Below are 13,405 nucleotides of genomic sequence, written 5' to 3'. Positions count from 1 at the left end.
GAAGGCAGCCAGCTGCCATGTTGAGAGGACGCTCAGCAGTCCCCTGGGGAGACTCACATGGCTAGCCCCTGAGGCCGCCCGCCGAGAGCCATGTGAGCGAGCCACGTCGGGAGTGGTTCCTCCAGCCCCAGCTAAACCTTGAGGGGACCACAGCCTCTGAGAGGCCCCGAGATAGAGCCACCCAGCTAAGCAGCTCCTGGATTCTTGACCCACAGAAATTGTGTGAGATATGTTTATCGTTTTAAGCTATTAAATATGGAGCTCATCTGCTATGCAGAAACAGATAACTTGTACAACAGATAATAGATTTGATGTTATGTTTTCATAAACAACCCATTTATTTTAATTTCTCAGTTTTAATTTTTAATATGGTCAATATCAATAGGTAGAAACCAATGAAACAAAGGCTCTTTGTTCTGAGGGGTTCTCAGTTTTTAAAAATATAAAGGGGCCCCGAGACAAAAAAATCGAGGACTGTCACCCTAAACTCTGCAAATTTCCTTTTTATTAAACTTTCCGCAAGTTACCCCCTGGGAGAACGGCATTACTTTCCTATCAGGATACTGGCTGATATAACGTTACTGAAACATTATCAGTGGTTGTTGCTGTTTGCTGTGAGGTATGTGTGATTTTATTTTCTTCTTTATGTTTTTTTTCTTGCACTTTTAAGATTTTCTACAACAAGGATGCATTATTTTTATAATTAGGATAAAAGAAACTTCCCCTTCCAAAATTATCAGAAGTGAAAGTCGCAGTGTTTCGTGCAGATGAGTCGATGGTTTCAGGGCGCCTTGCAGAGCTGAGGCACCCAGGGGTGCAGGAGAGGGGTGCGGGGGCGGGGTGGGACAGGAGTGGGGGTGGATGAGGTTCCTGCCCCAACCAGAATAGCTCTTTCATCTGCTTTACATATCGGGTTTCTGCATAATATTTCATCTAAAGAAAAGTTTCCACTGCTTAAAAAAAGAAGAGTTTGAAAACCTTTACCATGAGAACAACAGTCGAAAAGCTAAATTTAGGCTGCAGAGGACTCGCTCAAACTTTTGAATGTGGTAGAGTTTCCATAAAGAAAACCCTACAGATTCTGAGAGAACAGAAGCCCTGACACGTTAACAAATGTTCAGTTGTTTTTGGGGAGGCTGGGCCCACGTGGCCTCGGAGAGAAGTTTCGACTAGGGGATGACAGGCTGACCCAGAGACTCCCAACACAAAGGGCCCAAAAAGCCAGCAGAAACACCAGGGGCCGTCAGACCCAAAGACACAGAGATCAGAACCACGAGTGGGTGGTTCTCTTATTTTCTAGGGAAACGCGAATGCAGGAGGTGCCAGGACCACCTGGCTGTTAGAAGCATGGGCACCTGACTTGCCTTCGGGGACAACTGACCTACCTCAAGTTCCGGGTCTGAGACCTGTGAGGTCTCAGTGAGGGACATGGCCTCTGGGATGAGGAGCTGTAAAATGGGGTTTGAGGAGGTAACAGGATGCAGTCATTTTTGCAAACAGTTTGGCAGTTCTTTAAAAAGTTAAAAATAAATTTCCCACATGACCCAGCAATGCTGCTCCTAGGTGATTCCCAAGAGACACGAAAACACCTGTGCACACAAAGACTTGCACATGCGTGTTCTTAGCAGCACGGCTCATCATAGCAACCCAAGATGGAAGTCACCGAAATGTCGGTCGCCTGCTGGCTGGATAAACAAAACGTGGTCTGTCCGCACATCGGGATACCATGGGACAACACAGAGGAGCGGCATCCTTCCTGCTACGTGCCACACCCCAGGGGTGCCTTGAAAACAGTACTCCGAATGAAGGAGCCATCACGGAAGATCACACAGTGTATGAGTCTGTGTAATGAAAGGTCCGGAAAAGCAAATAAATAGAAGCCGAGAATAGACAGCGGTTGCCTAGGGCTGGGGGTGGGGGTGGGCACCAGGAGTGACTACACATGGACACAAAGTTTCTCTCTGGAGGGATGAAATGTTCTAAAACTCCGGGGTGGTGACAGATGTACAACTGTCAATTTACTGCAAATTATTAAACGGCACACTTTAAAAAGGCACAGTTTATGATGTGTGTATTAAACCTCAGGAAAGCCATTTTTAAAAATGGGCAATGGGAACAGGAGGCTGGGGCTCAGGCAGGTCCGAGGCCCAGGAGGGTTGTGGTGCCTGACCTCGGCCTGAGGGCAACCGGGTGTCTGAGGAGGAAACTCCGTGAGCTCCCCAGCGCTGCCTTTCTGTGGCACGGCTCCCATCACCCTGGCAGGTGGAGGAGGTTGACTCAGCCACTGCTGTGAGCTCAGGGGAGCGGGGGAGCTGCCACCCCACGTTCCCATCCCACTGTGAGCTAACACCCCAGCAGCCTCCCCAACACCAGCTCCCCCGGCACACAGAAGCCATCCTGGCCAGCGGGGAGCAGCGGGCTCCGTCATGCTAGCAGAAAGCTGAGCAAAACCGGGAGAGACTGCGTGCTGACAGATGGCAGCTTCACTTCCCTCCCCTAAAACTCAGCCACCTGTGGCCCTCCAGGGCACCTGCCACCCACCCACAGCCTGCCACGGTGCACAGTGCTCTGGCCCTCCACCCTCTCTCGGCTACCCCCAGAGCTGGGGGGACCAGCCCGTGGGGCCTGGCACTCCCCTCAATCAAATTTAATGTACATGCCCTCGGATCCAGCGCCTCAATTTTTGCCCATCTGTCCTAAGTAAACATTTGCAGGTGTGCACAAAATGTTCACCTTGGCAAAAGCAAAACCACTGAAACCCTTACCTGCCTGTCAGTAAGGAACCGATTCAAAAATCCTAGTGAATGCACACTATGGAATACTGTGCGGAAGTTAAAATAACACAGATCTATTATCCCACTGTAGGTGTACTGGCAGGAAAATACCTCTGAGGCATCTTGTTGGGTGAAAAAAAGGAAATTACGGAACAATGTATCCAGGATGTCATCACCTACACAAACACAAAAACGAAACATCCCAGCCAGCTCTATCCCTCCAAGCCCACAGATACACAGGTAAATGAGAAAAACGCCTGGGAGGAAACACACCAGCCAGCCTTACTAACGACAAAAGGAAGGATGGCAGGGGGGGAGGGAGGAATTTTCACTCTGTACACTTGGGTTTGATTTTTAAAGAGAAGAATGTTTGTGTATATTTGGGTTCTTTAAAAACATTAGAGTCTTAAAGAAAGGAAGGGAGGAAGGAAGAAGGAAGGAAGGAAGGAAGGAAGGAAGGAAGGAAGGAAGGAAGGAAGGAAGGAAGGAAGGAAGGAAACAGAAAGAAAGACAACTGTGCTAAAATGGTCACCGTGCTGGTGCAGGGTTCAGGGGTCACTTTTCAAAGAGCAGTCAACATCCAGGATCTTGTCTAATTCTTGACATACGCCCTTGAGGGCAAGGTTCAACCCCCTACTTTTCAGACTAAGAAACTGGAGTCAGAGAGCTGGAGGTCACACAGTGACCAGGTCACACGCAGGCCTGAGGGGCCAGTCCTGGGTGCTCTTTCTGCCCAGAGCACCCCCGGAAGCCCCACAGCCAGCTCCAGAGCCCCTGCAAAGCCCCTTCAGGGAGGGGGACATGGGACTTTGTCGGGGAAGCAGGGAGTAAAAGATGGAAGGGGAGCTGATGAACTGCATCGCCCACGACAAAAATTAGACATCTGATGTGCCTCCCACTGAGTGGGATGGGCCTGCCACGTCACCTGGCAAATGACACGTGGGAAGAAGCCCCGAGGGGTCATGTCCCTTGAGCCTGGGACTTCATGCCTCTCCCGAGGGGGAGACTCGCCCAGGCTCTCCTCTGAGTGCTCCCAGCAGTGCCTCTCAGCTCATCCCCCAGAGCGCTCTGCAGCCAGCAATGGAACTGTGCTTCTCGGAGGGTTCTAGAACCTGCGGAGCAGCAGGCATAGAACCCAACACCCTCGAGTCACTCTTGCACTAGAGTCCAGTGCAGTAAATGCTGCCATGCCTCAGTTCTCCCATGGACTGTTTAGCACCCAACATGCACAGGGGGTGCAGAGGCAGGAGCCCAGAGGGACCCAGAAAACATGGCTGGGCCCCTCCCGGGACAGCCAGAGAGGATCTGTACACAGAGAGGGGCCCGAGGCTGCCAGGGATGGACACAGAACACCGGCAGAAATCTCGGCCACACCTTGACCAGGTGGGGCCCCTCAGGACGTGCTCACAGAAGAAGGCTTTGGCCAAATCATGGATCCTCCACTCATCCCCATCACAAGAAGCAAACCTACAAAGTCACCAGCCAGTGACAAGAGCTTGAATCCTGGGGGTTCTGATCCTGCTCTGCCATCTTGGTCAAGGCTCTGAACCTCTCTGAGTCTTGGTTTCCCCATCTGTAAAATGGGTGTTTTATACCTGCCTCTTGGGTATTGTGACATCTGGATCATGGGACACATAGTAATGATATAATTAAATACAGTGTAACCAGGACAGGGTATCCATTAAGTGTAGAAACAGATAATATGAGTGTGCATGTGTTTATATGTATTTGTTTATCCACTTTGCGAAGTGAAAATGTCCTAGACAACATTGTGTATATTCTTTTCTCCAGACTTTATAAACATAACTGATTATTTTTATACACATATAAATGCATTCTAGTAATTTATATGTTTATAACATGCTTATAATATATATGGCTTTATATTATATAACTGCTACATGATTCTTGTTTTATTTTATTATTATATGTTTATTATATTAACATTCTATTTTATATCATCATATACATATAATTACATATGTATATAATGAAATATTCAAAAGCTTCACAGGCATGACCTAAATTAACGTTCACAGCAAGCCCTTTAGGAGGATACAATTACTATCCCCATTTTACAGAGGAGGAAATTGAGGTACAGGAAGCAAAGCGACTTGTATACCGCCAGGGTCACACAGGGAATAACTGACAAAGTCAGTTTTAGACCCGCACTGTCTAAGCCTCCCAGCCTGTGCAGTTAGCCACCCCTAGGCCATCTCCCCCTGCAGCAAAGGCTGAAGGGCAGGGACCTGCATGCGGACCCGGCTGCCGTCTGACCCAGAGGAAGGGCCTAAGGAATGAAGATCCAATGAGCCCTGAGCTCTTGGAGGAGAGAGACGGGTCCAACCTGGTCACCAGATAACTAGAATAATAACGTGCAAGGAGTAGGTTGTCAGTAAATATTCGTGACAGGGAAGGAAAATTCTGATGATGTTCATTAGTCAAACACTGGGGTTCTTGTTCCTCCTTGCCCCCCCCGCAAAAAGTGCAAGATAAAAGCGGAGCCTTCCCAAGACGTGTGAGGCTGACAAACTCAGGAGTTGGCCAGAACCCCCAGCCCCAGCCCACACATCTACTGCACAGAATCGGAGCGACCTACCTTCCTCCGCGTCGTTCCGCAGGGACGCCTCCAGCAGGGCCACGCTGGCCTCGAAGGTCACCTTCTTCCGCCGGCCGCCAGTGCTGCGCTTCCGCTCGTGCTTGCGCTTGCGGTGCTGCAGGTCCTGCTCATACTGCGCCCACTTCTTCAGCTGCTGCGCCCGGCGCTTCTGGGCGGCCCGCAGCCGCTCCAGCGTGGGCACCTTCTCCAGCAGCTGCAGCTCCGTCAGCAGGTCCACGTGGCTGGCCATGGCCACCGCGCCTCCCCACGCCCCAGATGGGGGCTAGCACGGTGTGCCCGGGGCCCGGGGAGCGCTGGGGCTGCGGCGGGGCTGGGGCCTCATGATGGGGCCTGTAGCGGGGAGAGAGACACAGGTGCACACGCTCGTCAGGCTCAGAACTCGGATCTGATTCTATCACCTCGCCCATGTTCAAAACACTTTTTTTCTATTTTGTTTTTTCTCTTTATTAAGATATAATTGACCTGTGAATTGTGTAAATTTAAGATGTTGACTTGATACACTTACAGATTGCTATATGATTACCAAACCAATGTAGTGTAAGCTAACATCTCTCGCATCATACCATTTACTGTGGTTATATTGTTGTAACATACAAAGTTGTTACATTGTCATAACATAAAAGGATTTATTGTTGTGACCTATAAGGATTTACTGTTATATTGTTATAACATCTAAAGTGTTTACTGGGGTTATTTCTTTAGATTTTGTTTATTTTTAGAGAGAGGGGAAGAGAGGGAGAAAGAGAAGGAGAGAAACATCAATGTTCGAGAGACACAGCCATCAGCTGCCTTTCACACCCCCAACTGGGGACCTGGCCCACAACCCAGGCATGTGCCCTGACCCAGAATCAAACCATCGACCTTTCGGTTCACAGACCTGCACTCGATCCACTGTGCCACGCCAGCCAGGGCAAGGAGTTTATTGTTAATTTTAAAGGAATTAGTGCTGTATTTCTAATTTCTCAGCACTAATTTGTAATATGCTAAATGATAACAGATTGTAATCCAAAGAAACAAATGCTCTCTGGGATTCTTAATTTTAAGAGTACAAAGGTGGTCCAAGACCAAAAGTTTGATAATTGCTGGATTACTGAGACCTAGAAAATCTTAGTTGAAGTGTTCCTCTTTGATCTTTAAAAACAATTCTTTTTTTTTTTTAAAGATTTTATTTATTTTTTTTTCAGAGAGGGAAGGGAGGGAGAGAGAGAGAGAGAAACATCAATGTGTGGTTGCTGGGGGTTATGGCCTGCAACCCAGGCATGTGCCCTGGCTGGAATCAAACCTGGGACACTTTGGTTCCCAGCCCGTGTTCAATCCACTGAGCTACGCCAGCCAGGGCTAAAAACAATTCTTTAAGTCCCCTCTCTTGCTCTCATTGATTCCTGGACAACAGATTTTCAGATCTGAAGCCCACTGGTCCCTGTCTTCAGACCCCGTGGGCTCTGGAACAAAGAGGGGAAGGGTCTTAAGACAACTTGAACCCCTCTCAGCCTGTTTTCCCACCTATAAAATGTTGTCTCCACCTCCCAGAATTTATAAAATGTTCAAGGGACGGAAAGAGCTGACCACAAATGTTACACACCTAGTGTAGCAGCAGAGAGAAACCAGCTTGGAGGAAGAAGAGCAGGGATCCCCAGTCATCTGGGAACCTGCAGGCGAGGCTGGCGGACTGATGGGTGACAGAGAAAGACCGGCAAAGGTCTACATTCGTTCGCATGATGTGGAAATTTCCATTGTCACAAAGGGAATCAGGATGGCCCTGTGCTTTAGGAAGTGATTGTTATCTCCCGGTTTTCCTGTTTCATTGCCAGCAGGTGGCTGCAGGGTGGATGGAGGTGAGGGGTGCTGCCTGCTCAGCCTTAGCCTGGACCCTTGGGTGCTCAGGCTGGGCCAGATTGTTCTTCAGGTCTGTCCCAGCTCCGAGACTCGAGGGTAGACAGGCAGAGTGCGGAAAGGCTGGCTTGGCAGTGCTCTCAGGACAAAGGTCCAGGGGATCTGAGGACCTGAGCTCAAGGGTAAACATGAGCCAATGGCACGGCTCAGCAGGAAACAGCTAACTGGCTTTCATTGCCTTTTGTTTTGTTTTCGTTTGAATACCTTACAGTGCTTTTTAAATTACTGAATCATACTTTTATTTTTGAGATCACTGTAGATTCACATGCAGTTATAACAAGTGACACAGAGAGATGATGCCATGTACCCTTTATCCCACTTAGCCCAGAGGTAACATCTTGCAAGACAACAGCATAATGTCACAACCAGGAATCTGACACTGATGCAATCTATCGGTCATATTCGGATCCCCCCAGCGTGACACCTGCTCGAGCTGTGCATGTGTGCATTTAGTTCCATGCAGTTTCATTCCACAGGTAGGTTCCACCACCTGTGGAATCCCACCACACAGCCCAGATACAGGCAGATCCATCACACAAGGATCCCTCACCACCCCCCGCAACACACCCCTGTCCTTGCCCCTGGCAATCATGAACCTGTTGCCCATCTCTAGAATTTTGCCATTTCAAAATGTTATGTAAATATGACCAAGCAGTAGGTAACTTCTGGGGATTGGCTTTTTTCACTCAGCACGATTCCCTGAAGATTCATCCAATCACTGCCCGTATCAGTAGTCTGCGGCTCTTTTGTAACTGGGCAGCATTTCATTTCACCGACCTGCCCCGTGCTGTTCACCCATTCATGCACTGAAGAACACCGGGCGGTTTCTAGTTTGTGGTTACTGCCTTCATGCACAGATTATTTCGTGTGAGCGTAAGTTTTCACGTCTCTGGAGTAAATGCCCAGGAGTATGAGTGTTAGCTTGTAGGGTAATCAGATGTCTAGTTTTGTAGGAAACTGTCAGGCTGGTTTCCAGGGGGGCTGCACCATTTTTCCTTCCCACCAGCAACATAGGAGTGATCCAGTTTCTCTGCGAGCACTTACTCTTGTCACTGGCTTCTATTTGAGCCATTTAGATAGATATTTTGGTTGCCTTTTTAAATGGAGCTCGGAAGAGTTGACTTCATAACCACACGGTATCATTCTGACGGTCAGACCTCACTGGGAGCTAGTGAGCTGCTCCTTCTCATGTAATCAGACATTCAGCGAAGACCCGCTCTGTGACGAGCCCTGATTCAGAAGGGTTACGGACCGGCCCTGCCCTCTAGGAAATCCCAGTCTGTCTGTCTGTCTGTCTGTCTACCTATAAATTCATTTAGTCCTCCTGACAAGCTAATGAGGTAGGTACTGTTATCACCCCCACTTCATAGATGAGGAAAGTGAGGCACGGAGCGATTAAGTATCTTCTCCAGCAGCGCACAGCTAGAAAAATGAAAAGGCCGATCTGCCTGGGGTTATCAGGAAAGGTCCTCCAGAGTAAAGGACAACTGATAGTCCTAAAGGATGAGTAGAAAAGAGCTCACCAGGGAAGAGGGAGTAGAGACACGGGCTGAGAGGGAGCTTGGCCATGTTCAAGGGCATGGGGAGGGGCTGACCTTCATGGAAGGGGGTTCTGGAAATAGCACACACACACACACACACACACACACACAGCTTGCACAGGATGGAGCTGCCCCACCCAAAGGGAGCAGAAGAAGTCTCGGGGGGCAGTGGTGAGCAGCTTGTGGCTACGGGCCAGACCCAGCAGAAAGCCCCCTGCGGTCCACAGCACGGTCCACACCATGTTTTACAAAATTATAATTCATTGCTTGCATCTAAGATCTCCATTGCTTAGAGATCTTATCACCAAAATTGAAAGTTCAGCTTTTCCTAGAACATCTCAGTCCTTGGCCACACTGGGCTCGCAAGGCCACAACGAGCAGGAGTGGAGTGGGCCTGTCCTCTTCATACGGGGCACATGCCCTAGAATTCACCGTAGTCCCCATGGCCTCCCATGACTCCCACTTGACCTCCTTCACAAAATAACATCACTCGCTAGCTCCTGTGGTCACCTGAGTTCTCGAGCCTGTCTTAGGCAGAAGTGTCCAAACATCCAGAGGTCCGATCTGCACTAGGACGCAAAGATAATCTGTGAGCCCCCCACCCCAGTGCAGAAGAGGACCGAGGTACAGGGGGGCCGTTGTGTGCACCCCGAGAACAGACTCTGGCCTCCAGAGCTGTCCGACAAACAATTCAACAAGGTGCTTGCGGTCCAGTGGCCATGGACGAGCAATTGTATCCAGGACAGAATGTAATGACATCGTTGTGTTTGCTGTGGACTTGTTTTCCGTTACTGTTTTTTAAAGGTAGTTTATATAAAATTTCCATTTTGAATAAAAACCTACTTCGGTGGAAAGCTAGCAAGTAGGGAGCAAAGAAAACATTAAATAATGATGGTGGTGAGTGTTGGCAAATATTACATGTGACTGAAAACTGGAAAATCCACCTGGCCCCCGACCTTCCAGGATGGCCATCTCATAAGAGAAGCACTTGTATGAGGTCGTCACTTCATCTGACAAATAGTTATTGGGCAGGACGGTGCTGAGGGCTGGGGATGCAGCAGGGTCAAAGGCAGACGCAATCCCTGCCCATTGGACGGATGACAAAACAGAGGCACAAGGGATTGGGCGACGTGCCCCAAGGATACAGAGACTGAGCAGTACCTTGGACCCTGGGCCTGACTCCCAATGCAGTGCGCGGCCCCTGGGCTCCACGGTGGCGACCCCCAGGCAGACCGAAGGCACTCACTGCACGGACCTCCCTGGCTCGGGCCGTTCGCTCGGGGTGGAGGAATTAAGGGCAGTTGCCCAGCCCCCTGGAGAAAAGTGAGGACAACGCCTCCCAAGGGCCAATAAAAGGGGCCAGAGCACATTTTCTCCGACTCTGCTCTCCGTGGCAGCCCCTCCCACCTCACCCCTCTGGGTTCCCTGGAGCTGGGGCTCCAGGACAGCTCCCTCTTGGCTACTGGTTTTCAGGTGACCTAGTTTCCCCCAATAGACCCACACACCTCCTCCCACCCCCGGCCGAGAAAACCCTGCTTGGTCTAATTAAAGAACTGCCACCCTGCTGCTAACACAGCTGGGCGGCTCCCAAGGCAGGGTGCTGGCCTGGGTGCTGGGATAGCCCACAGCAGCCCTGGCTCCGAAGGCCTGGGGACGGGCCTGCTCCTGACACCGGTGCACGTGTGTCTTGTACTTCCGGGGACAGCCTTGGATGGTGACGGGGACACCGCCCAAGCTGCCAGGACTGGGGAGAGCAAGGGCACCATCCATGCTTCAAGGAGATCCCCAAAGACCTCATGGGGAGGAAAACCAGCTCCATGGAGACGTGGAGCCTGGTGTGTTGTGGGAATATCCCAATGGACCGTCCTGCAGAGAACTGGGCACGTGGGGCCACAAGTCAGTGGAGCAGCAGGGCTGGCTGGACAGGTGTGGGAGGGGGTCTGCAGAGGTCAGATGGGCGGCGGGGGGTTAACCAGGAAGTGTGTGTGACATAAGAGAAACCAGAAGCGAGGCGGAATAGGACATGGTACTTAAGTTTTCCAACAAATGGCTGTGTGAGGTCTGGCTGGAGGAACCGAAATAGCCTGCCGGTGGGCAGCAGGAAATCCAAGGCCAAGGCACTTGACCTCAGTGAGGCAGGAACAGGCTGTTGGGTGAGCCTCGATTCAACGCCTGTTGCTATATGACACAGTCGGAGCTGGGTTCCTCTTGCTACATCCACTAACCCTCACTGCCTCCCAGGGGGAAACTGAGTCCGTGAACATCCTCCGTAAGCAGGGCTGCGTTCCAGAAAGCTGAGCCTCGGGGCAGAGGGTGAGGAAGGTGCTGGGGCCTGGGGGCTGGTGGAGGTGGGATGAACAGGATGCACTACAGAATGAAAAGAAGACTATGACAAGAGTGTTGTTTGGGGAATGGCGAGGCCTCTGAGAAAACAAGAAGAGGAAGAAAGGCACCGGTCCTTTGAAAGACAGTTTGATGGCGGTCCTCATGGTTCCATTATCACTCCCTTGCAGAGGCTGTTCAGCAAGGGTCTAAATTCACGCACAGTGATTGGCTGGGGATAGGCACATGACCTAAACTGGCCAAATCAGAAGCTTTTCCTTCACACTGCCAGTAAACCAGAAGCATGGACCCCATTGCTGCTGGACGTGAACTTGGTGCCAGCCATGCCAGAAGCCAGCCTTTAGATGAAGCCAATACTTGGGAGTCAGAGGAGAGAAGCAGGGTCCTTAAATGTAGGGGCCCCTGGGCTTCAGCTCTCCAGGCCAACAAAATACTCTTTATCATTGAAACCAGCTGGATTGAATGTTGTTACTTGTAGCCAGAAGCCCCCTAATAAACAACACTGCCATTTTTCAGAATGCACTGTAGCAAGATGAGTGGCCTCTTGCTGGGGCATACTGCCAGCCACCTCCACTTTCCCCTCTGTGGAGCTGCAGGCACAAGCTGAGGGCCAGCCCTGAGGAAGGGTGAGGAAGCCCAAACCAGGCCCCCGCCTCCTGAGACAGGAGAAGAGGGCCCAGGCCCCGTGACTCCCCAGTCCCAGGGGAGCAGCTGGTTGACACATCCTTGGACTCGAGCCTACTGCCTTGAGAAAAACAACACGAAGGAAGGTGAATTCAAATGAAGGAGGCTTTAAAGTATGAGTCAGACAGTGTCTCAAAGTTCACACTGCTAAAAGAAAACGTTAAGTGTTTTTTTTTTCCCCTGAGCAGCCCACATCCCGTCATGCCAGGTGTCCAGACCTGGGTAGCCATGCATGGAAACCCAGCTGGGCCCCGGCCTCGGTGACAGAGAAGACACAGTGTCCCTCCAGGGCCCCATGTCTCCCAGCCAGTGCAGTCACCAGTGGGACCTGTTGCAGCTCTTCTGCAAGGACAACCAGTGGACCATGTGCCTGTTGTCTAGCTCCAGGAGCACCCGATTCACAACACGGTGCCGTGGACCAGGCCTTGGGGAGCTGCTGGGAAAGACTTCAGATTCAGTGCTGTCTGAGGGCCACGATGAAGGAAGCCGGGCATGCACAGGACGTGGAAGTGCAGCAAGCTGCGGAGTGGAAGAACAAGACGAAGAACCAGCGACTGGGACCCAGCGCAGTTTGCAAAGCTGTGCTGCTCCCTGGCAACTGAACAAGAGCAACTGTTTGAATCGTCAGCGGTTGAGCCAAGAAGAAGAGACAAAGAAGAAACGGACTGAGAACACATTAAGGCTCCATCAAATAATCACTTCCTTGATGAAGCTCATCTTAGAGGCCGGGGAGAAGAGCCAGAGCTCCATCCTGGAGTTGCTTCAGAATCCAAGAGCTCTTTGGACCTTGAAGTTCTGTGCTCCATACACCAGTGATGAAGGAAAGGCTGATGCGATCGATCCCAAAGTGGCTATCAGTTTGGCGGAGGACACAGCTCATCCCAAACTTGTCTTTTCCCGGAAAGGAAGGGACAGGAAACATGGAGCATCAGCCAGTTCTTGGCCATCATTTTCTACAGCATGGAACGACTTCATTGGATAGAGGCAGCCTCGGCAGACCACACATCTAGATCCTAACACTTACCCTGTGCTGCGGTGGGTGGGGGAGCAGTTTTCACTTCGGGGAAGTGAGAACCGAGAGAGATGGCCTGGGAATCGCTGTGCGGGGTATGTCGAGAGGACGTCCTGGGGATTGCTGGTAGTTCAGAAATGCCCCCAAGGTGGGCATCTGGGCTGTGTGTCGGAGCTCCGCTGGCTAAGGGCCCCTAATGAGGTCCCTGTAAGTGCCCCCAAGCCAGAGCCAGCTCTTCGCCTGGTGGGAGTGGTCCCTGCATATCCTGAGGGGGGAGGTGTCTCGTTCCACCGAGCACCTACATAGGTCTTCTCATCCTCTGTCTTACGTCTCTAGCAGGTTTGTTGTGGTTGAGCCCGTTTGCATCTTCAGCGGTCCCAGCAGTGGCTGGTAGGAAATGAGGCTTTTCTTCCCCTGCCCAAGAGTCCCTACCTGGATCCCGGCCCAGGGACATCCATTTCTCGGCCTTCCTCTCTCACTTCACACATATGGATCGTTGGGACGACGTCAGCACCACCCATTCAGACTCCAGTCCACG

At 50.9% G+C, this 13,405-nt stretch overlaps 1 protein-coding gene across 1 annotated transcript in view; it reads right to left on the bottom strand.

Moving 5' to 3' along the window:
* PPP1R16B (protein phosphatase 1 regulatory subunit 16B) overlaps nt 1-13,405 on the bottom strand; it is an 89,317-nt gene that overhangs the window by 55,765 nt on the left and 20,147 nt on the right. Inside the window, exon 2 of the mRNA XM_028524601.2 lies at nt 5,374-5,724. Within this exon, the coding sequence (XP_028380402.1) occupies nt 5,374-5,623 (250 nt within the window). The 5' untranslated portion in view covers nt 5,624-5,724. The remainder of the gene's footprint in view (nt 1-5,373; nt 5,725-13,405) is intronic.

This window comes from Phyllostomus discolor, chromosome 9 (assembly GCF_004126475.2).
Source record: "Phyllostomus discolor isolate MPI-MPIP mPhyDis1 chromosome 9, mPhyDis1.pri.v3, whole genome shotgun sequence".
NCBI lineage: Eukaryota > Metazoa > Chordata > Mammalia > Chiroptera > Phyllostomidae > Phyllostomus > Phyllostomus discolor.
The sequence above is the reverse complement of the archived record's forward strand: the minus strand, read 5'-3'. Positions and strand labels throughout refer to the sequence as shown.